At 44.1% G+C, this 27340-nt stretch overlaps 1 protein-coding gene across 5 annotated transcripts in view; it reads right to left on the bottom strand.

Annotated features, from left to right (window-relative positions):
* The window catches only part of CC2D2A (coiled-coil and C2 domain containing 2A), a 209620-nt gene that overhangs the window by 122411 nt on the left and 59869 nt on the right, over window positions 1-27340 (bottom strand). For 4 of the 5 annotated variants that reach the window (XR_015050071.1, XM_085849079.1, XM_085849075.1 and 1 more), the window contains exons 11-15: window positions 22938-23094; window positions 18196-18467; window positions 9232-9409; window positions 5026-5179; window positions 291-438 (exon numbers count right to left, since the gene is read on the bottom strand). Coding sequence is in view for 4 of the 5 variants with exons in the window: in XM_085849079.1 (XP_085705205.1) it covers window positions 291-438; window positions 5026-5179; window positions 9232-9409; window positions 18196-18467; window positions 22938-23094 (909 nt within the window). In the remaining variant the exon portion in view is untranslated. The remainder of the gene's footprint in view (window positions 1-290; window positions 439-5025; window positions 5180-9231; window positions 9410-18195; window positions 18468-22937; window positions 23095-27340) is intronic. The other variant, XM_085849076.1, reaches the window with a different exon arrangement.

Here is a 27340-nt window from a genome sequence, read left to right on the forward strand (position 1 = left end):
GCCAAACTGAAGCGCTTCCTTCGAACACGGGTGATTTTTTTTCTACCCCTCTGGGTTGTTATCTAATTCCACACCAATTTATTTACTGTTCCTTCTTCTGTTACCATTTTTAGCAAGCATCACGACATGCGTTGTGAGCATTTCTGTTTTAGTATCGATATGGAAATGCAGGTGGCAAGAATTGACAAGAACCACCTTTTGTAACATCAACATTCTCTTGTCATCAACAGACTCCACGGCTGTCACAATTAACAATACAACTTAAACAGCTCTGTTTTGTTTGACCTCACCCAGACAGGAGATCCTTTGGTGTAGTGCAGAGGTCTGGAACAAGCAATGTACCATCAGCTGCAATGCCCCAAGCCACAGAACAAGCAAGTGTTCCAGAAGTTAGTGGGGTTACTGCTGCCATATCTCCTCCAACATAAACAGGGACATCTGTGGGTCATCACAGTTATTCTCAACAGTACATTTTAGTAGCCTCGACAATATATCAGCGCTAACATCTCTTCTCAACATATCAACCCACAATTCCCTCCGTAACAACATATCAACCCACAATTCCCTCCTTAACAACATATCAACCCACAATTCCCTCCTCAGCAACATATCAACCCACAATTCCCTCCTTAACAACATATCAACCCACAATTCCCTCCTTAACAACATATCAACCCACAATTCCCTCCTTAACAACATATCAACCCAAATTCCATCCTTAACAACACATCAACCCACAATTCCCTCCTTAGCAACACATCAACCCACAATTCCCTCCTTAACAACACATCAACCCACAATTCCATCCTCAACAACATATCAACCCACAATTCCATCCTCAACAACATATCAACCCACAATTCCATCCTCAACAACATATCAACCCACAATTCCATCTTTAACAACATATCAACCCACAATTCCCTCCTAAACACCATATCAACCCACAATTCCCTTCTTAACAACACAGCAATCCACAATTCCCTCCTTAACATCATATCAACCCACAATTCCCTCCTATGTATAATGATTCATTATTTTCGATTATGATTTCCGATACTTTGTGTAATCATTCGATATTTACCCCATGGACGTGAAGCGAATAGTGGGGTTACGCAATTGGTTCATGTCTCTCCGTCCATCCGTTCGTCTTGTCAGTTTGTGATCATCAATTTGTGATCATCAGTTTGTGGTCATCAATTTGTGATCATCAATTTGTGATCATCAGTTTGTGGTCATCAATTTGTGATCATCAATTTGTGATCATCAGTTTGTGATCATCAGCTTGTGATCATCAGCTTGTGATCATCAGCTTGTGATCATCAGCTTGTGATCATCAGCTTGTGATCATCAATTTGTGGTAATCAGTTTGTGGTCATGTTTGTGATCACCAATTTGTGATCATGTTTGTGATCATCAATTTGTGGTCATCAATTTGTGATCATCAGTTTCTGATAATCAGTTTGTGATCATCAATTTGAGATGATCATCAGTTTGTGATCATCAGTTTGTGATCATGGAACAACGTATTTAAATGGAATGTTATATATTTTTAACATGAATCAGAACAAGTCTGTCATTTTGTCAACAAGAAGACGTCTGTCATTTTAACATACCTTGGCGTCGAATTCATACCGACCGCACATGTGCAGAGAGGAGATAATGTTTTTACTTTGTCTGCCTACCTGACAGTCAAACAAAATGGAAAATCATTCCAAACAGAAAACTTACTGTTTTTAAGGGTGTTGTAAAGGACATAAATAACACACACGAGTAACTCATGTAACATGTTAGATAGGGTGGTGTAATAAACGCTGGGTAAAATGGTGGGAAAACCTGTAATGTTTATATATATATATATATATATATATATATATATATATATATATATATATATATATATATATATATATATATATATATATATATATATATATATATATATATATATATATATATATATGTATATATATATATACACGTCTTCAACATCTTTTTAAATTGAATAATGTATGTGAACACTCTATAATACAAATGATCTTCATCATTTTTTCAAGAACCTCCAGTTTTGTAGAGATGTGTTCAGTTGCCGAGTTTGTTGTAGAGTGATTGATCGCCAAGTGGCTTAAACACTCAAGCAAGCACTCCGATGAAACCTTTGATAAGGAACGGCTGGCTTGGCAAGTTTCATTGGAGTGCTAGCTAGCTGCTTGGTAAATGAATGAACACACCTCAGTGCTTGGACGTAGCCTGGTTTTGGCTAAGTGGTTTTGGTGGCTGACCTTGGGATGCGTGGGTTAGGGTTAGTGTTAGCCCTGTTGGCCACTGAATTAACACCAAGTGGGGTGGACTCAGCCTGTCATCAGTCTGAGGTCAGCAAAATGAGGACCATTGTACTGGTAATAGAGACACTGCATCAGCGGCAGAGCTGTGTCCCTAACCAATGATGCAACCAGCAGCCAGAAGGCTGCACTTGAAAGAAAGAGAGTGCTTGGACAGAATTAATTTATTTATATGACTGTTACAATCTTTATTTTATTTAACTTGAAGACTGTGGTACACAAATTGTCATCATAATACTTCCAACAACCTCCAATATTCCAGAACTTCAATTCAAATAAAGGTTCAATGGGGTGGTGCTGTTTGGGACTGCTTCTTGCTGGACAACTTCAATCGCACTAAAATTTCGGATTTTTTTAACAATCGTTAAAAATCATTATTTTATTAAAATTGAAGTAACACTGCATAGGGTATCATGTTCTATGAACTCTCCAGTCTCTATCTCATGTACATACTTTGCTTCATCAATCAATATTCTCTAATGTTATGTCCTGTACTTTGTGTAATCATTCGGTGCTCTTTTTACACCTGACATGAGAAAGGCTGCCGGAGAAAACTCACCAACTCCTCATGAAGAGCACTGTGGGATTGTTAATATTCATCAACTAATGGTGTTAGATGGGACATCCAGTTTAACATTCATCCAGCGGATGGCACACACATTGATAAATAACATTCCCTGTGAAACACCAAGATGGGAAGATGGGGGTTCATAGCTGAGTCAGGATTCAAACCCAGGCTAGACAGCTCAGCAGCTCAGAGGGGAGTGCGCTTACCTCTTAGCCATCCTGCTAGCACATTCTCTGCTAATGTGTTGGTTAAGGTTAGATCAAGCACACATTTATGTCACTTTGGTGAAGGCTTCTTGCCTTTGGAACAAAGTCAGCCTCTTTCATACCCCCAGTACATACTGTACTTCTCCTCAATTACATCAGTGGTAACTCATTTCAATGCAGGTCTCAGATAACCCTTCCTGCACTCACACCCCAAACACCATCATGATGCACATTGTACTGGTTGTTCTTTGGCCTTACTGAGCTGCTGTTTGCATCTCTCTAACTCAACATACACATCTACCAAAATGCCTTGTTGATAATTCACTTGATAAACTATAATCTCTCCACCCACTCCCACTCTTTTGTCTTTTTTTTTGTCCCCAACTTAATGGAGCTCCAATCTTTCAAATTTACAACTGCAAGTCTCGAACCTGAAAACAAACGTGATAAGTATCATTTATGGAATCAGAACTTTCCTTTCACCAAACATCTGGTAAAACTGATGTGTTGCAGAATGTCAAAATAAAACAAGTGAAAAAGACATAAAATGTCATAGCCCCTGATATTTTAGTAATTTTGCTGGACTAAATTCAAGGGCTAGCCCGTATTTATGTATAACTAAAATGGCCACTAGTCTACTAGTCATCCATCTTTGATCAGATCATAAAATGAAGTTGGGCGCATGCGCCATCATGAACAAAATCGGACCATGCATGTGTGAGATTTTGGTAGTTTCACCAGAAGGGGGTTGCTGGCGGACCTTCAGCGCCCTGCAGAAATATGGGGGGTGACAGATCACAGACAGAGCAGGGGGCAGGCTGGAGAGAGAAGATGGTACAAGACAGAAAGAACACCGACCTACCTGCGATGAGACAGGGAAATACCCAACGACTCAGCCTCATCACAGGAGATACGAATGATCCTAAATGCCTTGGTTTCCAGAGCGTGAAGCTGAGAAAGGTGGGAGGCCGGAGCACCAGCCCAGAGGGGAGAGCAGTACTCGATCAAACTGTGGACAAAAGCTTTATATGTGGTCAGGAGCTCAGGTGGGCCGAGGAAGGACTTTGTACGATGGAGGATTCCCAGTCGGTGACTGGCTTTGGAGGCCAGCTTGGAAATGTGGCTTTCCGAGGAAAGATCGTGGCAAATTGTGAGACCCAGCAGCTTAAATTGAAGGACTTTTTCAAGAGGATTATTAAGAAAGTAGATGGGGGGGTGGGGAGGATTCCCAGACGGTCCTTTTGGAGAGACATCGTGAGAGTGTGAGATTTATCAGGATTGAAAGACATGCTCCACATGCTGGACCAGCTTGTGATTTTACCCAGATCTGCAGTGAGCAAAGAAGCTGCTGCTTGCTGATCTCAGGGATGGCAGATGGTACGGCAGAGGGTGGAGTCATCAGCAAAGAGATAAAGAGGATTTTCCAGAGAGTCGGAGAGATCTTTGATGAATACCAGAAAATGAACAGGGCCCAGAACGCTACCTTAGGGAACTCCATCCTGGACAGGAAGAGGGGATGAAAGAACTCCATTTAGGGCCACGCATTGACTGTGACAGGAGATGAAGTCTGCAAGCCATGAGTGGAGATGGCCTTGGGTACTAGAGCAAAGGAGTTTGGTGAGCTGGGTGGGGATTGAATTGTTGGGTGAGCAGGGTGGGGATTGAAACATTTTTCTCTTGACAAAAAGGAATAGACAGTACAAAGTATAATTTTGTCACCGATATGTTATAACACATAGTCTGGTCAAGTATGTTATTTATTCTTCCATGTTGGGTGTGATGCACAAGCTAGTAATGGAGCAGCAAATGATACAGTGATCATCTGATGAGCCAATAGTGAGACAACAATGAGCAAATAATGCTAAAATGATGTTTTATATGATCAGTTAATGTATGATGTAGCACAAACTGCTGCCCGTGGCCTCGTGCTCAAAGGTGACCCGCCGCTCCGAGCTGAACTCCAAGTGTTGCACGAGAGCCGTGCCGGCCAGCACAGACGTCTCTGGGATTGGCACAAACAGATTGGCCAGTGAGTCGCTGCTTCTCGATGTGATGTCCAGCACCTATGAAAACGCATAGCAGGTGGACAATTAACAACAAAATAAATCGGCATACAACTCAGAAAACAAAACTCCATGAAAAAGGAATTTAGGGTAACAGGTGCCAGTCAATCGGTGTGGTCGTTTCAAAACTATGGCAAAACACCTGCAATCAAAAGGTGTCCTTTTCACCTTGCATTCTTAGGGTGAACATATAACAGAGCTGTGTTTAATATGGGTCTGCACGAGGTTATATTATGTCTGCACCACCACAACCATCATCATCATCATCATCGATTCAGCTGTTACAAAGCTTGAGGAAAAATTGTGTTATCTAAAAGAAGAGATGAGCTGGACACTTTACAAAAAGGTAGCATTGTCGGTTAACAGAACAACTCAACAGAGGCTAAATTTCACAATCAAAGTGTTGATGAATGACATCACACAGGGGCAAAATGGAAAATGGGGCAAAAAATAGCCAATTATTGTTTATAAGGATTATTACCATTGACCAGAGTCGCAGGGCCAGGCTGAATGGCAGAGCTGAGGTGTTCAGGGAGCTGAGGCATAAAACTGTACGTGCGCTAATGGTGGACAAGGAGGCTTATGTGCGAGGAATCTGTGAGGGGTAGAGCATCACCTGTGGTCAAGTGATTCTCGTCCTGCTTACAGGGAATTTTGCGCATTGCGTTCATACAAGCCCATCCCTCGGTGTACTGCAGTGAGAGCAGAGGGTGGTAGGCTCTTGACAGAGGAGTCCGAAGTGAAGGCCCGCTGGGCCGGTTACTTTGAGCGGTTGTACCAGGCTGATCCACCAGCTGTCGAGTTGGACGTCAGGGATGTTACAATCCCTGTTGCTGACCCTCCAATCAACTGTGGTCCACCTTCGCTTGTGGAAACACAGGCTGCGGTGAACCGGTTGAAATGGGGTAAAGCTCCAGTGATCTGTGGCATCCATGCTGAACTTCTCAAGGCTGGTGGAAATGCTGTAGTCGTGTCGTTGCATGCAGTTCTGTGCTCTTCCAGGAACACAAGCATCATCCCAACTGATTGGAAGAGGGGCCTTGTTGTCCCTCGCTGGAAAGGGAAGGGTGATCGCCAAGACTGCAACAACTACCGAGGGGTGACGCTGCTCTCAGTGCCGGGCAAGGTCTTTGCTCGGATAATTCTTGATAGGGTTCGCCACCATCTGCTTGAGCACCAGCGTCCAGAGCAGTCAGGTTTTACACCAAAGAGGTCAACGATTGACCGTATCCTTGCTCTTCGGGTCCTTGCTCTTCGGGTCCTCACCAAACGCAGACGAGAATTTCGGCAGGGGCTGCTTCTTGCTTATGTTGATCTCTGTAAAGCGTTCAATTAAGTGAATCGGGATGCCCTCTGGAGGATTCTTGGCCTTCGTGGGGTGCCACCAAAACTGATCGATCTGAGTCTGAACTCTACTCTGGTACTGAGAGTGCTGTGAGATGTGGTGGTACCATCTCTGACATATTTCCAGTTGTTACTGGAGTTCGTCAGGGGTGTGTACTGGCCCCCACACTTTTCAGCACTTGTATGGACTGGATTCTAGGGAGGATGTTGGAGAGATCAAGCTGCGGTGCATCGTTTGGGAATGCCAAGATCTCTGACCTTGATTTCGCAGATGATGCAGTCATCTTTGCAGAGACTTTAGATATCCTTTTGGGGGCCCTCGAGGTGCTGAATGATGAGTCGGAGCCGCTGGGATTGCAGGTTTCCTGTGTCAAAACTAAGATCCAGGCTTTCAATGACATCTTGGATGCTGCTGTCCTGTCTGTGCCTGTTTGTGGTGCGGACAGCCCTGGATTAACCATTAAGCAAAATAAGCACGTGCTTAGGGTCTCAAGGGAAGAGGGGCCCCACAAAGTTTTTTTTTTCCAGTGCCAGATTTACAATGGACCATGGTGCAAATGTTGCAGCTGAACCATGGCCCACAAAAAGGGGGCCCCACAATAAATGAAAAAAAAAAATACATATACAAGAATATTATTTTTTTACACATTTTTTTTTATGCAATGTAATACTGATGCCATAGTGTTTACTGTAAATAAACCTTACTGTAAGTTTTGTTTCATTTCAAAAAATAAAATTTCATTTTACAGTTTAGTCTTGTTTTTATTTTGGATTACATATATGGGGGTACCATAATCTTTTCAGTGCTTAGGGCCTCTAAAGGTCTTAATCCAGCCCTGGGTGGGGATGTTGAGGTCGTGGAGAGATTCACTTACCTTGGCAGTGATATTCATGTCTCTGCTGGCTGTGAGTCAGAGGTCAACAGACGTCTGGGTTGAGCCGGGGGAGTCATGGATTCACTGGATAATGGGGTGTGGCGCTGCCGGTACCTGTGCGGGAGGGCGAAAGTCTGAGTCTTCAGGTCCTTGGGGCTTCCAGTCTTGCTCAGTGGATGTGAGACTTGGACTCTGACCAATAACCTGAGATGGAGACAATTTCTTTGGTACCAGGTCTCTTCGGAGAATCCTTGGCTATCGCTGGTGGGACTGTGTCCAACGAGCGGTTGCTGAGAGAGACTGAAATGAGATTTGTTACCGGCATAGACCGTGAGCGTCAGCTGCGGCTGTATGGATATGTGGCTCGTTTTCCTGACGCTGATCCTGCTCATCAGATTCTCTCAGCGAGGGAGCCTCGTGAGTGGAGGAGGCCAATGGGCCGACCACGTTCCTCGTGGTTGCAGCAGATTGATTGGCATCTCAAGGAGATTGGGATGGGCCAGGCATCTGCCTGGGGGATGGTCATACGGAGGCCACTGGAGTACCGGAGAAAAGTGGACGCAGTGAAGCGTTGCTCTGGCGCATGCTCCCTTACCTGACCTGACCTGATTATTTTTTCCAACATCCCTTTGATGGATCAGTTCTTACATTTGGACATGGTACCCGTTTATTCCCTTATTCACGGCATGATGATAAAAATTTGATTTTCTTCTCCAAACTCATGGATGGCATGCTGCATTTTCATTGTTAAATACGGACGTTAAAAAGGTTCCTGACACAGGCTGTGATGCAATCATTTTCACATGACATCGTACTTCACCTGAGACGTGCTCACATTCCACAAATGTATCATCCCAATCTTCATGAAACTCCAACCTCTGCAATACGAGTCCCACGTATTAACCGTTAAGCCAAGGCCGAACCAACTGATTTCTTCCAACCAGGTGCAACTTGATAGATTTTTTTCCAACCAGGTGCAACTTGATGGTCTCATTATATAAAATTGCATGGTCTGGCCAGCCAGTTGTGTAAAATGGCATCGCGTCGCATCACGTGGGACCGACTGAACATCGTCGATATTGCTTGGTTGCAGCTGGTATCGGTCGGTTGGTGTGTGACACCCTCATGTCCAAAGCTTATGCAAATCATATTTATAAAGCTTAGGCATTCATGCCACAGAAGCCACTGGTGGATCCACAGCTTCTCCCAAGATTATTCCACGACCGCAATGTTGCATCACACTGGAAGAAATCGGTTGGTGTGGCCCAGACTTTACATGACCGTGCCCACTCAAAATATAAACACACACCTTGGGTCAGCCTAGGTTAGGCCACAATATTCCTATCTGCCTCAGATTGGGCAGTCATGCTGAAATACAGGCCAGATCGACTGATGCATCAATTTTTTTAACCACCGACTATTGTCACCACACAATGTTTCGTTGAATATCCGTCGGTAAACTCACTGATAAGTATGAGAGCAGCTTTGCTAAAATTAGAAACACCCGCTCCCTTTGGGAGGAACGGTTGGGAGGTGGGGGTGTTGGTGGTTACCCTGGGTACCACCCACACATATATACAAAATTTGGTGCAGATCAGGCAAGCCCTATTTTTTACTAAGATTTTCAGACATCCCTACACACACACACACACACACACACACACACACACACACACACACACACACACACACACACACACACACACACACACACACACACACACACACACACACACACACACTAGCCAGAATAGCCATATTTATTATCATAGGGTAACGTTTTACCACAACAACAAACAAGGATGTGTAGAGATAGTAAGGAGTCATTCCCACCTGCAATTGGATGCTTTCAGGGCAGCGTTTGATCTGAACGTTGAATATCTGTCCAAAATGAATGTGAAAGGAGTCATCAAGGATGTGAGGGGCGGTGCGTGACACCTCTTTGTTGTTGAACAAAAGCTTCATGTACAGCGAGTGTCTCTGGAGTTCTTGCCTTCGCTGCTGTTCAACCCTGAAACGTCGCACGGTGCGAGTGACGGGATGGAATCGTTTTTTGTCCACCTCTGGAGAAGGCTGTCTTACACAACTTAGTAAGGACAACCCTGCACAGTCGCTCTCATTAAACAACTACATGAATAGGATACATGGTAAAGTTTGAGTTCCATTTGTTAATGTTACTGGGTAAGTAAACACTGAAAGGTTTTCATATAAATGAGTAGCATATCAAGAGTCAAGTTATCACAGTCTGTATAATTTCTATCATCATTCTTTGGTTCATGTTGAAGTGAAAAAAACGTATTTCAAATGGCCTTGCTTTCACACTATTGATAATCAAACTTAGGCATTGCCGTTGATACTTTGTAAACCATCGTCAACGATTATATTCAAATACAAAATCGAGATTCATGGAAAGGTGAAGCAATAGAGGTCACGGGAACACAACGAACTGGCAGTGGAGAAGTGGGGCAAAGAGCAAGGGGATTAACGAACCTAAAAAGAGGAGAGAGTGAAAGAAACATAGTAACCTGAAAGTAAAAGAGGGGCGTGGAAAGAGGGAGGGTTACGGTTGAGGGTTGGGTTGGTGGAACATTATGGGAATAGAAAAGATCACGAGTAAAGAAGCAACATGATACGATATGGTGGTATACTGTCAACTGGATCGGGATGGGAGGGAAAAGTGAGCCTGAAGTGACTCAGGAAAGGTTCCACAAATAGGAAATAAAGAGGAACAAAAGAATGGAGCTGAACAGGATGTGTGGCTTTAGGAAGGTCAAAGTGGATGGTCAGAGTATGAAATGTAAATAATAACACTGATTTGAAAACAAACAAACAAAACAATAGGCTTTCCCAAGAGATAGCCTGGTGGTTTGAATGATTAATGCCGTCCATGATGAAGGCCGATCACTATTTGCAACATTTCATACATTATATCATACTGTCATCATTTAAACAATCTGTATAAAATCTTCTCAACGAGCCTGACGACAACAAAAAATATTATTTACATGGTGTGGTGTCATTGGTTGCTATCTCCATATGAGGGTTTCAGACGGTGGAACGGAGTCCTCCCGGGTCGGGAAGTATCCACCTCCGTTTCAGCAAGGGATCACGATTCATGGACCAATTTGTGAAGTTTTCTTGTTCTCAAAGTTTTGTTCCGAGGGCTCTTTTGAGGATCGTCAGCAAGCCACGGGTGGCTTACAACTGCAGTTTGTTTGTAGCGATATCCCCACTGGTACAATTTCAGCATTCTTCAGCTTCCATGATCTTTTCACTTCATTCCCGGGATCTTGGTATTTGCTCATTTTCTTGATTTCTGCACTATTTAAGCCAAAAATCACTGGGAACCGACATCTCAATTCGAAATGCCTTCTTTCCATTTTCCACCTCAATGCTATATCCAGTCGCAATGCTTTGTTTTCCAAGTTCATGCTTAATGGTATTGTTAGGTCGTATGTCAAAGTTACTTCCTTGTTTTCAATGATTGCTTTCGCTCATGTTTCCATAAGTGTTGTGGAACTGGGATATTTAATTTTTTGTGGATGTGCCAGTGGATTACTCGACATACTTTGTTGTGCCTTTGTGTGTACCACTGCCTGATATGAGTTTTTTTACATCCCGATAGGAGGCGACTCTTGCTTTCTGTTTAAACCTTTCAAAACCTACACCTGGCCTATTGCCTCAGTTCTGCCAAATTCTGAAAACCAATGGTATAGTGACCTTGGTCTTTGGCATATATTGTGATTCATTCTCCATCCAAATGAGTTGACCTCTTCTTAGCCATTCAAACACGTACTTACTACAAAGTCGTTCCTTGGCACACCTGAACTCCTATCCACATACAAGTAAAGGCCTTCATCCGCAGTTTGACAGAATATTGTTCTTCCCTCGAGGTTGGCTCCCCTGCATCACATATTGCTCAGCTTGATGGAATGGAAACCAAGGTTTTCAAGATCATTGGAATCTCTCGTGATGAAGCTGAGTATATGGGCCTATCACTCTGCCATCACAAACAGACCTCACACGGTCCACCATCAACCCCCTTCTGGTGAAACTACCAATATCCAGGATCACTGCTAATGTCCACTCATTTGTTCCTCATTTTTCCCACCTGTGTAACCAACTTCCACATCCTTTTCAATCTCAATGTTTCCTCCATGTCTTAAACACAGGTGTTCATCACCATCTCAGAGAGTCCCCAATCCTAAACCATGATCTTTTCTACCCTCGTTAACCAGACCCCAAACCCTCCTCCTGTCAAATTTCCAGCTTTCTCTCCCAAGAGTTTCCTTCTGTGTCCATCTTGTTCACCCCATGCATCGTCTCCTGCCGCCTATTTCTCCGTACACTCATTGTTTGTCTGCCTCCCTCTATCTCAGCCTTCTACTCTGCTGTTGGTGTCCACCCCCCTCCTTTTCTCTACTATTCCTTTTGCCCTGTTGCATCTTGATCCATTCAGTGTACTCGTACATGCTCTTCCACGAGCCTCGACTGTATACAAAAAAGAAAATGAGCTTTCATTGTCTATATCCAATCTGTCCAACTCTTTTTTTGTGCTTTCCTGCTGTTCTGTTGTTTTCCCAGTTGTATATTTGTTGATATTTCGTTTTATATTTTCCTTTTGTCTTTTAAAAAATCACTTGGGGATCTAAAAGTTGCTATTTCAGTTTAATGTTTGACATCTTCCATTTGCAACTGTCTTTGGAAAAAATTTTTGCTCGGTATGTTAGGGATACCATTTCTGGTTTGTTGTCTTCGTGTTTGCTTACAAATTTGATTCGCTTGTCTGTTGCATTTTTCACATATTCAGGCAATCCTACAGTTGTCATTTTGTGCACTTGGTTGAGCTCCATCAGGCCGCTACGTCCTTCTCATCTCGGTCGGTACATTCTCGGGATGCAATGATTTTTGTGGAACATTTTGTGGATGGTGAGGAGTTTCCTTGTTTTGATATCAAGTTGAATGATTTCTGATTGTGACCAGTTTATCATTCCACAGCTGTGCTGGAATACTGGTATTGCGAGTTGGTTTATGGTTTTAATTTTGTTCGTTGGAGAGAGATACAGTTTCAGGATCAGCCTCGTTCTACACAGGTATTCTCTGGTAATTGTTTCGCGCATTTGTTTGTGACATACTTGGTGGCCCTCTTCTACTCCGAGGTATTTGTAAGATGCTTCATTTTATAGTTCCTGTATTGTTGTATTTGTATCAATTTTTATGTTGTCCATTCTTGTTGGTCTACCTTGTACGAATGTGCACCTGACACACTTATCTCAACCAAATTCCATTTGAATGTCGGCGGAGTACCCGTTCACTAATTTCAGTTGTTCTTCCAATTTTTGTCATTCGGTGCAAAGACTTTGAAATCATCCATATATAGTAGACGTGTCACCTTCACTGTCTCTTTGGATGTTTTCTGATTGGATGTTAGGGTGTATCCATGTACTTGCTCATTCATGAGGTTGCTCAGTGGGTCGAGGGTCAGGCAAAATAGGAGGGGTGAAAGGCCATCACCCTGGAAGATCTAGCGATGTATCTTCACCCCTGGTATTTCGATCTTTCCTTCCAAGTGTTGTCATATCAGTGTGGTATTCCATCAATCCATTGCTTTCTCAATCAGTTCAATTATTTTTGGGGTTGATGTTGTACAATTACATGCATTGTATCATCCATGAATATGGAACATTATATCAAAACCTTTTTTGTGGTCTATCCAAGCTGCGGACTGTTTGGTTCTTCTCATGTTTTGCAGTTTTCGAGTTTGGCCATATTGCAGTTCTCGTATTGATTTGGGGATGAGAAAGATTTGCAGAAATTTTTCTGTAAGGCTCACTTGGCTGCACCTGGATGGGTTTGAAGGTTGTGGAGTAGCGGTTGAAACTCGAATCCTATCCAGGTTCCTCCTGATGACTCCATATTTGCGCCTTACTTCTTCGGATTCCTTTTTGGTCTTCCGTTTCTTTATTAGGAGGTAGTCTATTGTTCCATAGCGTCCTCTTATACATCCCTTCTGTTCTGCCTCTCGGCCTCCTCCTTGTATTAGGTGATGATACATCAATTCTGTGATGATTCCCATCTGGGGTTTGTATCTTGTTGTTGGACAGGTTATTGGTCTATACTTGTGAGGTAGTTGGGTTTCCTCTGATTTGGGGATGAGGAAGGTTTTACCTTCTGTGAGTCATTAATCCATTTCCTCCTCCCCTTGGATAAGTTTGTTGAATGCTCGAGTGTAGTGATTGTGGAGACCATGTGGTTGCTTTAGGAAGAAGTTTGGAATTCAATCTGGGCCTGGGCTTTTAAAGTTTAGCATTTTTGCAAGTTTTTTTTTCTTCTTCATAAATTCTCACTGGAGGCATTTCTTTTCGGTGTTGTTTTTTTTTTTCCTCCAAGTTTTGGATCCACTCTGTCTCTTCGTTGTGTTATTTTGGGTCCTCATAGATTCCTTGTTTTATTTTCAAGTTTATCTTTCTCAGCGGGATTTGATACATTTTGAGGTTTTATTCACCTAGTTTGTGGTGGAATCTTTTTGGGTTATTTTCAAACACACAGTTTTGGTGTGTGTGTGCGTGTTTTTTTTTTTTTTTTACAGCACGTGCACTGTATACAATTGCACCGAGTTTGAAATGTCCCCGGTGTCTACCACGTCTCCAGTGTCCCGATGTCCCCCCCCTCCCCCACGTGCCTGTGACAGCCAATGACGGCCGTCCGGTAGATGCAGTGGATAACCTCGACCGAAATGGCGACAATTTACGGAAATACCCGAGTATTTCAATGGAAATTTGTGAAACTAACGTGTTATACATGTGAAAAAATTCGGCCCCCTCCCCCTCGCTGTTCTGCAATACCCCACACTCCTTCAGCAACCCTCCTTCCCTGCCCCCCTCGTCCCTTGTCCTACCCTCCCCCTCCCCCTCCACGTCCTGCACCCAAAGCCTCCTCCCCTTCCTCTTCATTAAAAGTGTGGACCTCAAATATCCGGGGCCTTCGCTCAAACCTTTCAGATCTTTCCATACAGGTTGCCACTGACAAACCAGACATTATCTGCCTAACAGAAACTTTCCTCTCCCATGACGTGTCTGACTCCCAAGTATCTCTCCCTGGCTACTCCCTCTTACGGTATGACAGACCTGAGCCTCGTCCTGGTGGAGGTGTTGCTCTCTTCATCAAAGACTCTATTCCTCACTCTCCATGCACTGCTCTCACTCCCCCACACCCCCAGGAATACCTCTGGCTTCGGCTTCCCCTCCACTCCCACCTCATGTTTATATGTGTACTGTACCGTCCACCGAACAGTGATGACTCCATCTACACCTCACTATCCGAAAACATGGACCATCTATCTTCTCATCCAAACTCTCTCTTCCTCTTATGTGGTGACTTCAATTGTCATCACGCCAGTTGGCTAGGTGTGGGTACCTCTCTCACCTGCCATGGCACCTCAGCAAAAGCTTTCTGCGACTCATTGGGACTGACTCAATCGGTCAACTTCCCGACCCGGATCTCAACCAATGGTACTCCATCTCTTCTGGATCTGGTTTTGACAAATTTCCCTGACAATATCTGCTGCTCTTCCTTCGCTCCAATTGGTTCTTCTGACCACGTCCTTGTCAAAGTGGACATCTCTCTGGCTGTTATCAGAGAACCACCTCACCGCCGTCGAGTCTGGCATTTCACTCAAGCCGAATGGCAGGGTCTCCGAGCAGCCATCAAACTTACAGACTGGTCTCCTATCACTACTTTCTCAAACATCAACTCATCCTGGGAATTCTTTCAAAGAAACTTGCTCTCCCTCATGCACAGATTTATCCCCTCTCGTGTTCAGTTGTCTTACCCTTCCTCCCGCCCTTGGTTTACTGAAGCTTGTGGCGAGGCAGTTGTCCTGAAACAACTTGCCTTTGCCTCATGGAAAGCAAACCCAACTGAGGGCAATCTCAGTTCTTTCCACAAAGCTCGGAACAAGTGTGTATCTACCCTCAGGAGAGCCAGAAAACAACATCTTTCTCATCTCAAGTCTGAACTCTCAAACCTCTCTCCCTCCTCAAAATCCTGGTGGCGTTTAATCAAATCTGTTTCTGGTGTATGTTCCACCTCCATCCCCTCCCTTATCTCAAATGGCCGCACTGCTGATTCCACACGTGATAAAGCTGAATGTCTAAACTCGGTGTTTGCAGCTAAATCTTGTGTCCTAAACCCATCACTATCTCTACCCACTTTACCCAGTCGCACCCAACTGTCCCTGGACTCTGTATCCTTTTCTCCTGACAAGGTGGAGAGCTTGCTTTCAAACCTCGAGTCAGATTCTGCAACCGGTCCAGACGGCATCAACCCACGTGTCCTCAAAGCCTGCTCTTCTGCTCTTGCTCACCCTCTCTCTGTTCTATTCACCCTCTCATTTGCCCAAGGTCATCTGCCATCTGCTTGGAAATCTGCTAACATCACTGCCCTGCATAAAAAAGGTGCAAAAACAGATCCCTGTAACTACAGACCAATCAGCCTTCTCCCAATCATCAGCAAGGTGATGGAATCCATCATCGCTTCAGATATGAAATCCTTCCTCTTCTCCAATGGCCTGATTTCCAATCATCAATTTGGTTTCAGACCAGGTCACTCTACCCTGGATATGCTGCTTCTGCTCTCCCATCAATGGATGGAGGTCCGCAATGCCAGACAGGAAATCCGAGCCGTATCCCTGGACATATCACGTGCTTTTGACACAGTCTGGCACCCTGCCCTACTCACCAAACTCTCTTCCCATGGTATTCAAGGCCATCTCCACTCATGGCTCGCAGACTTCCTCTCCTGTCGCAGTCAACGTGTGGCCCTAAATGGAGTTCTTTCATCCCCTCTTCCTGTGCAGGCTGGAGTTCCTCAAGGTAGCGTTCTGGGCCCTGTTCTTTTTCTGGTTTTTATCAATGATCTCTCAGACTCTCTGGAAAATCCTCTATTTCTCTTTGCCGACGACTCCACCCTCTGCCGTACCATCTGTCATCCCTCAGACCGGCAAGCAGCAGCTTCTTCGCTCACTGCAGATCTGGATAAAATCACAAACTGGTCCAACATGTGGAACATGTCTTTCAATCCAGACAAATCTCACACTCTCACTATGTCTCTTCGAAAGGACCGTTTACAAAACCCCCCCATCCACTTTCTCAACAATCCTCTGGAAGAAGTCTTTTCTTTCAAGCTTCTAGGTCTCACTATCTGCCATGACCTTTCCTGGGAAAGTCACATTTCCAACCTCGCCTCAAAAGCCAGTCGCCGACTGGGAATCCTCCGTCGTGCCAAGTCCTTCCTCGGCCCTCTTGAGCTCCTGACCACTTACAAAGCTTTTGTCCGTAGCCTGATGGAGTACTGCTCTCCCCTCTGGGCTGGTGCTCCTGCCTCCCACCTTTCTCGGCTTCACGCTGTCGAAACCTCGGCATTTAAGATCATCGGCATCTCCCGCAATGAAGCTGAGTCTTTGGGCCTCTCACTCAATCACCGCAGGTTGGTCGGTGGTCTTTCTGTCTTCTACCGACTCCTCTCCAGCCTTGCCCCCCCTGCTCTCTCTGCGATTTGTCCCCACCACATTTCCACAGGGCGCTCAAGGTCCGCCAACAACCCCCTTCTGGTAAAACTACCAAAATCACGAATCACTGCTCATCTTCACTCTTTCATTCCTCTTTTTTCCCGCCTTTGGAATAAACTTCCTCACTCTATTCTTTCCCATTCTTCCCTCCAGGCTTTCAAAACAGCTGTTCACCACCACCTCTTATCTTCCCCCATCCAAATCCTCGATCTTTTCTACCCCCGATAATCCACCCAAGCCCACTTCCTTCATTTCTCCTGCTTTCCTTCCTGAAAGTTCCTGTAATGTCCATCTTCTCTTCGCCATGTTCCCCGTTCCATCCCCATCCCTCTCCCTTCCACAGTTCACCTAATGTGTCTGTTCCCCACTGTTTTGTCCCTTCCACTCCCGCCCCTCTTGTCTCATGCCTCCTTGCTGTGAGTTATGTGTTTGCTCTCATACGAGCCTCGACCAAGGTATACTACAAAAAAAAAAAAAAAAAAAAAAAAAAAAAAAACCATCGAATTTATTGCTTGACGGAAAAAAGCAAGAAACGCGCCCCTCTCATGTATGAACGACCGAAAGACGTCATTTCCGCCCACCATCGCATTTTGCGCCGAAAGACGTCATTTCCACCCACCATCGCATTTCGCGCCGAAAGACGTCATTTCCACCCACCATCGCATTCCGCGCCGAAAGACGTCATTTCCGCCCACCATCGCATTTCGCGCCGAAAGACGTCATTTCCGCCCACCATCGCATTTCGCGCTGAAAGACGTCATTTCCGCCCACCATCACATTTCGCGCCGAAAGACGTCATTTCCGCCCACCATCACATTTCGCGCCGAAAGACGTCATTTCCGCCCACCATCGCATTTTGCGCCAATCGCCGAACACTGAAAGCTAAGTTCTTCTTATGCCATCATTCTTTTGCGGCCTCCTGCCACACTGTATCGAACGATTTCATTCCTTCTGTTATATATAAAGGTGCTTATCACAATAATAACAATATTTTTACATTTCAAATATTAAGTACGCTTTTTAATTGTTTTTCAACTGAAAAAGCATAAATTGCATATTTTAACATTAGTGTACTCATTTGCTTCACCACACACGCTGTATTGAAGGATTTCACTTGTTTTTTTTTTTTAACAATTACATAAAATCAGATATCACAGCTCTACAAAATCAAGCCACACTTTTATTACTGTTAAAGATCTCTGAGTTTGGTAGGTGAGCAATGCATTTACCTGGGGCAGAGATCAGTCGGAGTTATAGCTGCACTCTGTGATAGCTGAGGAATAAGAATCACTTGTCCAGGCTTCCAGCGGCTTTGAGAGACTCTCTCCCTGACCAAATGCTCGGCCTCATCTCTATCAAACTGCGAGGGTCGATCAGGTCGAGGAGGTTCTTCTTCTTCCTCTTCTTCCTCTTCATCATTTTGTTTTTCCTCATCTGACACGAGCTCAGTCTTCATCTGATTCTGCTGATCTCGTCTCCGTCGTGACCTGAGTCTCATCTTCTGCAGAAAACCAAATAAATAGTGAAATCGTAAAACTCAATAAATTATTAAATAATTTGAGTTGACCTGTAGTATTCCTTCATGAACCTCTGGCTCATGATGAAAGGAACCCACATTCAAATCACATATGTCTGTGCATCGTTTACTCTCTTAAAAAGCAACAGGTATGATCTAGTATGAAATGGATGTATGTGAGCTGTTATTCCAGCATGTAACTGCTTCAGCACTTCCTCATACGCAAGCTGCAAATCGGATATATAATGTTTGCCACATGCCAGATCTGATGTATCAGTTTAAAGACATTTGTGCACCACAAATGAAACGTCGCCTACAACAAAGTCTGCTCTTTCATGTTTGGTTCAGATTGGTGGAGTTAAGTTTTGTACAAATTGTTGCTTGGCTGTCTCTTTTTAAACAATCGATAATCCCAACTGCCTTGTTGTTTGTCCTTCGTATCCCAAGAAGGCCATTAATAAGAAACATGCAAACCACCTGGACAATTGGTTTACAGTGAAGAAGCTGTTGCCCAGACAGCAACCACACTCTAAGATAGCAAGCAGTGTGACTCAGTGTCAAAGACTTAGAAGTTCAAGAGACTGAACTTCTCCCAGTGGATGATCATGGAAATAGATAGGTGGGTTCGTATGATGATTCTTCCAAAACGACAGGGTGAAACCAACATTTTCTGGAATTGAAGGACATATTCCAATTATCAGACCAGAGTCTAATCATTTCCAGATCAGCAGAGATGCAGCTGCTGTGTACCTGGCAAAGTTTAAAAACAAATCGCAACTTCGTCAAACACTTGGAATATGTCTTTCAATCCTGACAATTCTCACACTCTCACTATCTCTCTCCGAAAGGACCGTCTGGCAAACCCTCCTATCTACTTTCTTAATAATCTGCTTGAAGAAGTTGTCATTCAAACTCCTATGTCTCACTATCAGCCATGACTTTTCTTTGACAAACCACATTTCAAAGTTGGCATCCATAGCAAGTCGCTGACTGGGCGTTCTGCAAATTCCTTTCTTGGCACACCTCAACTCCGATCCACCTACAAGGCCTTCATCCACAGCTTTATGGGGAACTGCTCTCCTCTCTAGGCTGGCTCCCCTGCCTCACATCTTATTCAGCTTGATGCTGTGGAAATCAAGGCCTTCAACATTATTGGAATATCTCTTGCTGAAGCTGAGTCTATGGGTCTATCACTTCGCCATTGCATACAGGTTGGTGGTCTCTCTGTCTTCTACTGCCTCCTTTCTAGTCTTGCACCCTCTGCTTTTTCTGTGCTCCCCCCACCCCCAACCTCCCTCCCTCCCCCAGGTTTCTGCAGACCTCACATGTTCCACCATCAACCCCATTCTCATGAAACTACCTAAATCCAGGATCCCTGCTCACCTCTGCTCATTTGTTCCTCTATTTTTCCCACCTGTGGAATCAACTTCTACATCCTCTTCCATCTCATTATTCCATTCAAGTCTTCAAGACAGCGGTTCACCACCATGTCAGGTCATCTCCAGTCCTAATCCATGATCTTTTCTACCTTCGTTAACTGGACCTAAATCCCTCCTCCTTTCAATGTTCCAGTTTTTCCTCCTTGGAATTTTCTTCTGTATCTACCTTGTGCACCCATGTATCCTCTGTGTCCAACTTAACCACCCCATGCATGCGTGTTTTGCGTCCTGTTTTTGTTTGTTATGTTCTGATTCATTCAGTGTACTTGCTCTTCCACGAGCCTCGACTGTGTACACAAAAAAACAAAAAACAAAAAAATGGATGGGGTACTGTTTGACAATGTGGAGACGTCTACAAAAAAGGAAGTGAGGGTTTTCTAGAGCACAAGATATGTCATTTATACAGATGAGGAACAAGACTGGGCCCAAAACAGTGCCTTTGGTACTCCAGCCTCCACTGGGAGAGAAGAGGAGAGGATTGCATTTATAGCAATGTGTTGACTGCATGAGTGGAGGAAGTCAGAAATCTAGAAATGAAGGTGACCTATAACACAGGCAGAGATCTTGGCAAGCAAAGCAGGATGCCATACTGTGTCAAAAACTCAAGATAAGTCCAGAAAAACAGTCCTCACCTCTCGTTTGAGATTGAGGGCTTCTGGCCATTGCTGAGAGAGGAGCAGAAGCATGTCCATAGTTGAGTGACTGGGACAGAAACCATACTGAGGGTCAGCAATCAGACTGTTTGAAAACAGGAAAGACTTGGCATCAGAAACAATGACAGATTTAATGAGTTCGCTTGAAATTGTAAGTAAGCTTACTGGTCTGGAGTTACTGGGATTTGTTTTTGCACCCTTCTCGTATGATGTTTGATGATTTCCATGCATGGGGAAAGAGGTCAAAGGAGGACAGACTAAATAGGGCAGAAAGAGGGGAAGCAAGAACGGTGGAGCAGGATTTGAGAACAAGGCCACTAATGCCATCTGGGCCCATTGCCAAAGCAGGGTCAAGACCAGATAGAACTTTCTCTACTTTCTTTGGTGAGAAGGACACAAGAGTCGCAGTCGACAGTGGGTATGTTGGGGTAAAAACGGAACAGAATCGGATGGACTGGGTACACCAGATTTTGGGGCAAAGACAGAGTTTAGACATTCTGCCTTATCTCGGGCAGAGTCTGAAATACAGCCGTTTGAGAATGAGATAGAGGGGGAGCAAACACCAGAGACAGACTTTTCATGGTGCCATCATGACTTGTCTGAGAGAGCCAGTTTGGACACTAGACAGTTGTAATCATTGACATTTGCAAGATAATGTTTTCTGGCATGTATCAGTATGGACACACTTGTTGTGAGCCTTACGGAATGAGTCGGGTTAGATTTCCATGCTGAGAAAGCAAGCTGCTTAACTACATCTGCCTCTCCATTGGATTATCAAGGTCTAGACTCCAGACCAGTGATCTTCATGATTGTTTTAGAGGGGGGGCACTTTTGCCGATAAGACATCAGTGTGAGAGCCGCCACCACCTGAAAGACTCCATAATGGCTGCTATTAGGCCCTGCCTCCACATACTCTTCTTCATTGTGGTAAACTGGGCTGCAAGTGTAATTGTTTGTCCACTGCAATCATATCCTGATGTCGTTTGTTCCAACGTGAAGCAAAAAAGTAACATCTCATTTGAAACCAATGGGTCAATTTGATAGCATTTAGGGCAGATTATGATGGGGTGTTTTCACATTTGTGTATTATCGGCTGCACATCAGGGGCCGCACTTTAGGCCACCAGGGACCACCAGTGGCTCTCGGCCGTGCGTTGAAGAGCAGGGCTCTATGGGATGGATAGGAAGGCCATAGATAGGATGGGATAAACCGGTGTATGAGAAAGTAGACTTTTGTGAAAGTATTCTGAAGCACAATCAATACCAGGTGCTGTGGAGATGGTGATCCAATCCTTTTATGAGAGGGCAAATTGAAGTCCTTGCCAGTTGGTCTGTGCGAACAGCAATATCCTGCATTTCTTGAGGTTGCTACCTCACAATAGCATGAGAGATATCGGCCATGAAAAGAAAGTGGTCAGAAAAGCCAATAGGGACAGAAGATGAGAAGAGAGTGTTTTGATGGTAAGTTAGTCATTACTGGGTTCAGCAGGGACAACAGACCAATGGTAGAAATCCAGGCTGGGAAGTTTACAGATTGTGTCAATCCCACGGAGTCACAGAAGGCCTTTGCTGCAATGCCATGGTTGGTTGTTGCTGAGACAACACCCAGTCAACTGGCATGGTGAGAGTTGAAATTGCCACAGATGAGAAACGGTATGCCACACAAACAAACATTCAGTGGTTGTGAGAGGGATGCACAGCCAGAGGTTTTCCAGAGGGATTGGTGGAGTTAGTGAGGACAATGGACAATGAGTGATGGCGTTCCTGACATACACAGCCTCCAGGATGGGGGAGGGGCCTGTCAAAGCAACCAAAGCCCGTCAAACCAAAGCTATTAAGATACAGAGGAGTCAGAAACATCCTGTTGGAGAAACGTTCTTCTCACTTCCTTTGGCTATACTTATTCCTTTCTTCAATGACCAATTCCTTTGGCGATTCCCTCTTGCAAACCCACACTTGGAAAGCATTACAAGTATGTTAAAAAAAAACCCTGAACATGAAATGTGAGAAACGTTCATCATGCAGTGAACTGAAATAGGCTTTATGAATATTTATGGGTAACCAAAGCAGACTAGGTGGAGCAGACAGATTGTCTTCACCCTGAATATCCTTATTGAGCAAGCCGAGTTTAATTGAAAATCAGAAACTGACATAGTAATTCTCCTGAGCCAAGCTTATAGTTTCAAAAGGTCAGAGTACACAACAATAAGAACACTACCTTCAGCTTAAATTTAATCTCCAAATTATCGGATGCCAATACCATCTTGTAAAATCACTCTGAGATCATGCCCACATTTCAACAATTCACTATTATGCCATCAGAAACATATTTACCACTTTCTTCACATTACATTCACTCTTCACCTTGTTTTTCTTCCATGTCTTCCAGTGCTCCTGATGCTGATGAAACAGTTCCAGTTGTTTCTGATACTCCTGCTGGAACTCATCGTGCATCTGCTGGATTTCTTCACGAATGCCTTCTTCGTATTCCTTTTCTCTGTTCCCCGAAACATCTTCCTTTCTATTTGTCAAGTGTAGTCAAAGAGATTAAAATGTAATTAAGGTACTTTTATGATGGTATACAAAGTCGAACTTTATGGACAGAGCCAGATTTAAGTTGAACAGCCCCCGAGACATTAGAGTAGTGGAGGCCCCTACCAAACTTGAAACGTAGTGGTAAGAGAAAAAAAGAAGAAGAAAAAAAGAGCTGAACTGCATTACTGTGTATTGATCTATAAACATTTCACCACAACACTTTTTAAAACCAAACATAAATTCAAAGTAAAAATATTTTAAATTATCAGTTCGAGCTTAATAAAGTGATATCGAATTGACAAAGTGATTTTGATGGAAGGTTAACACAAATTTATCAAAAACTGGATGGGGAAAGTCGAATTGCCAGCCTTACAGAGTAGATGTGACCATGAATATGGCTATATACCACTTCCCTGGCTCTGCCACCTTTGAGTCAAAAAGGGAATATATACATACAGGAGACCCTCGTATAAAGCAGGGGTGCGTTCCCGTCAAACGCCATGTTATCTGAAAACGGGGCAATTTTTAACATTACATGTAAAAATGGGGGTTATGTTCCAAACGGGGAAGATTTCAACTTTTTAATGTTGAAGACCGTCATAAAAAACCTCAAAAAAAAGGCAGTAAACAATCCATAAACAAAACATATAAAAAATACAAACATTGAAATGAATTACTTTTTAATAAGTGTTATCATGATTGGGGGTGGATACAGCACATATTGTTTATGGTCTGCTTATTCAGGTGTGGCAGAATGTCCAGTTGAGGTTGAAGGCTCAGAAGATGAAATGGAGGCCGATTTGCTTGGGATTTTTTTGAAGAACTTCATAGTGGCTGCCTTCATTTTCTGTTCGCAGACCTCTTTGTAACATTTCAGGACATTCTCCATCTCTCGCTGCACCTTGGAACTTCTCATGCAGCAGCTGGGATCATGCTCAAAGATGGCCATGACTTCATCGACCAATTTGAAACCTTCAGCCATGACCTTTGCAGTGAGGGTTTCAACAGGCACAACCTCCTCAGGAGTTGATTCTGATTCCTCTCCGATGCACTCCTCCTCCAGAGGCAGAAGATCTTCATTGCTCAGCTCCTCCCTGTGTGGGAAGCAAATACTCAACATCATCTTCGTCGACCTCCTCAAATCCCACTCGTAGAGCAATATCCACAATCAGTTGCCTTGCTTTACTGACTTTAGCCTCCGTGAAACCGCTGAACTCAATTACTGCCTCATCCTGAGTTGATGGAGATGAAGATGATGGAGATGAAAACGTTCTGTTGGTTCTGATGCTCTATCCACGTGGTCAGCACCTTCTCTGTTTTCTCAATAGCATCACGCTGAGATGTTGCAGTTCGAGTAACAGAGATTTGTTGTTGTCTGAGTACTCTTACGGATTTTGTCATGATCGTCACAAATGTTTCTCACTGAAGAATCACAAAGTCCCATCTCTCTTTCAATATCAATGCTGCGCTCACATCTATCAAACCGATCTAAAACTTTTAAATTTCACCTCCAATGAATGACACCTTCTTGACTTCTTCTTCACTTGATCATTATCTCCAATGCCACTTGTTACATGCTTTGCAGCCATAGTTTCGGCCACTGTGGGTGAACGATTCACTCAGGATGACAGAACACGAACAAATCGCTCAGGATGAAGGAGCACGAATGACTCGCACAGGATGATGGAGCAAGAACGACTCGCTCAGGATGACTGAGCAAAAACGACTCACACAGGATGACAGAACACGAACGACTCGCAAAGGATGATTGAGCACAAATGACTCGCTCAGGATTATGGAGCATGAGGGTCACCCACACTAAATAAATAAATAAATAAATAAATGTATAGTATATTTTTTGTGGGCCCCCTGGAGTTTGGGCCCTGGACAAATGTCCCGTTGATCCTTCTCTAAATACGGCCCTGCTTATGGAAGAACTGGAACACAGAACAGACCAGAACATAACAGAAAAAGAACAACATAGTGGAAAGGGGGAAATCACACTGAGAGCAGGGTAGAGGGACACAATAAATAGAGAAAGACACCTAGAGGGAGAATGTGCATGGGAAAGAGTGAGATGAAAGGGAGGGGAAGGAGCACACAGAGGGTGAACGAGCTGGGTACAAGCTCAAACACAGGAAGAAGAGGAAGGGAAAGCTAGATCTGTTAAAGAGGATGGTACAACACAGAAGAAAAACAAGACATGGTTGTAGAAGGGAAAACGCAGCCAAAGGTATTTTTGTTCGTAACCAAAGGTATTCCCAGTGGATTTTTTGTGTACAGAGTCGATGCTTGTGGAAGAGTGAGTACACTGAATGGATCAGGACATAACAGGACGCAAAAGGAACAGTCGCAAGAGGAGGGAAACACCAACAGCAGAGTAGAAGGCCAAGATAGAGGGAGACTTGGACAAACAATGGGTGTTGGGAGGAATGGGGGCAAGAGATGATGCATGGGGTTGACAAGATGGATACAGAAGGAAACTCTCAGGAGGGAAAACTGGAAATTTTGAATGAGGAGGGATTGGGTGGGATTGGGAGGGTGGTTGAGGTGGGGGGAGAGGGTAGAAAAGATCATGCTTTTGGATTGGGGATAATCTGAGATGTGGTGAACAGCTGTCTTGAAGACTTAGGGGGAAGAATGAGACTGGAGGAAAAAGAAGTTGATTCCATAGGTGGGAAAAAAACATGATGAATGAGTAGAGGTGAGCAGTGATCCTGGATTTCGGTAGTTTCACCAGAAGGAGTTTAATGGTAGACCGTGTGTGTCCTGTAAAACCCTGTGCAAGGGGAGGGACAAAGGATGGAAAGAGCAGAGGGTGGAAGACCAGAAACAAAGCGAAAGAAGACAGAAAGACCACCGACACGTCTGTGATGTTGAAGTGATGTGGCTACATACTGAACTTCATTGCAGGAGATGCCAATAATCGTGAAGGCCTTGGTTTCCATGACAGCAAGCTGAGCAATATGTGATAGAGGGGAGCTAACCCAGAGGGGAGAGCAGTGCTCTATCAAACCGTGGATGAAAGCCTTGTCGGTGGATAGGAGTTCAGGTGTGCCAAGGAAGGACTTTCTATGATGGTGGATGTCCAGTCAGTGGCTTGTGTTTTGTGTTTTGCCCAAGAAAGATCATAGCTGATAGTGAGACAGACCCAGGAGTATGAATGACTGAACTTCCTCAAGAAGATTGTTGGAAGGGTTTGCAAGTCAGTCATTTTGGAAAGAGATCGTGAGAGTGAGAGATTTGTCAGGAGTGAAAGACATATTCCAAGTGTTTGACCAGCTTGTGATTTTGTCAAGGTCTGAAGGATGAGGGATGTCATGGCACAGGATGAAGTCATCAGCAACCAGATAAAGAGGATTTTCCAGAGTCAGAGAGATTATTGATGATGATCAGGAATAGGACTGGGCCCAAAACACTGCCTTGGAGCACCCCAGCCTTGACACGGAGAGGAGATGAAAGGATTCCCTTGAGAGCCACATGTTGGCTATGAGAGCAGAGGAAGTCAGTAAGCCATGAGTGAAGTTGGACTTGCATAGGCAGACAGTTTGGAGAGCAAGGCACGATGATAGACTATCAAAAGCACAAGATATGTCCAGAGAGACGGCCTTGAACTCATGTCTGACATTGAGGGCTTCCATCCATTATTGGGTGAGTGGAAGCAGCATGGCCAAAGTAGAATGACCTGGTGTGAAACCAAATTGGTGATCTGAGATGATGCTGTTGGAAAAAAGGAAGGATTTCATATCAACTGCGATGATGGATCGCATGACCTTGCTAATGATTGGAAGTAAACTGAGAGGTCTGGAGTTAACAGGATCAGTTTTTGCACCTTTCCATGTAATGCCATGATGTTAGCACACACACTTCCAAGCAGATGGAAGAAGACCGTGCAAATGACAGGGTGAAAAGGGCAGAGAGGATGTGCAAGAAGGGCAGAGCAGGTTTTAAGGACACGTGAGTTGACGCTGTCCATTCCAGTCAAAGTCGAGGGTTGAAAGAACCTTCTCCACCTTCTCAGGTGTAAAAGACAGTCCAGGAGCAGTTAGGTACGATAGGGAAGGGTGTGTACAGAGTGTGAGGGGTTGGGGACACGAGATTTGGAAGCAAACACAGAATTGAGGCATTCAGCCTTCTCATGAGCAGAGTCATCTGTGATGCTATTTGAAGAGAAGGGAGGGATAGAAGGGGAGCATACTGCAGTGACAGGCTTAACAAGGCAGCATAATGTT

Source organism: Eptatretus burgeri, chromosome 12 (assembly GCF_056783735.1).
Source record: "Eptatretus burgeri isolate ZD-2024b chromosome 12, Ebu_testis_v1, whole genome shotgun sequence".
NCBI lineage: Eukaryota > Metazoa > Chordata > Myxini > Myxiniformes > Myxinidae > Eptatretus > Eptatretus burgeri.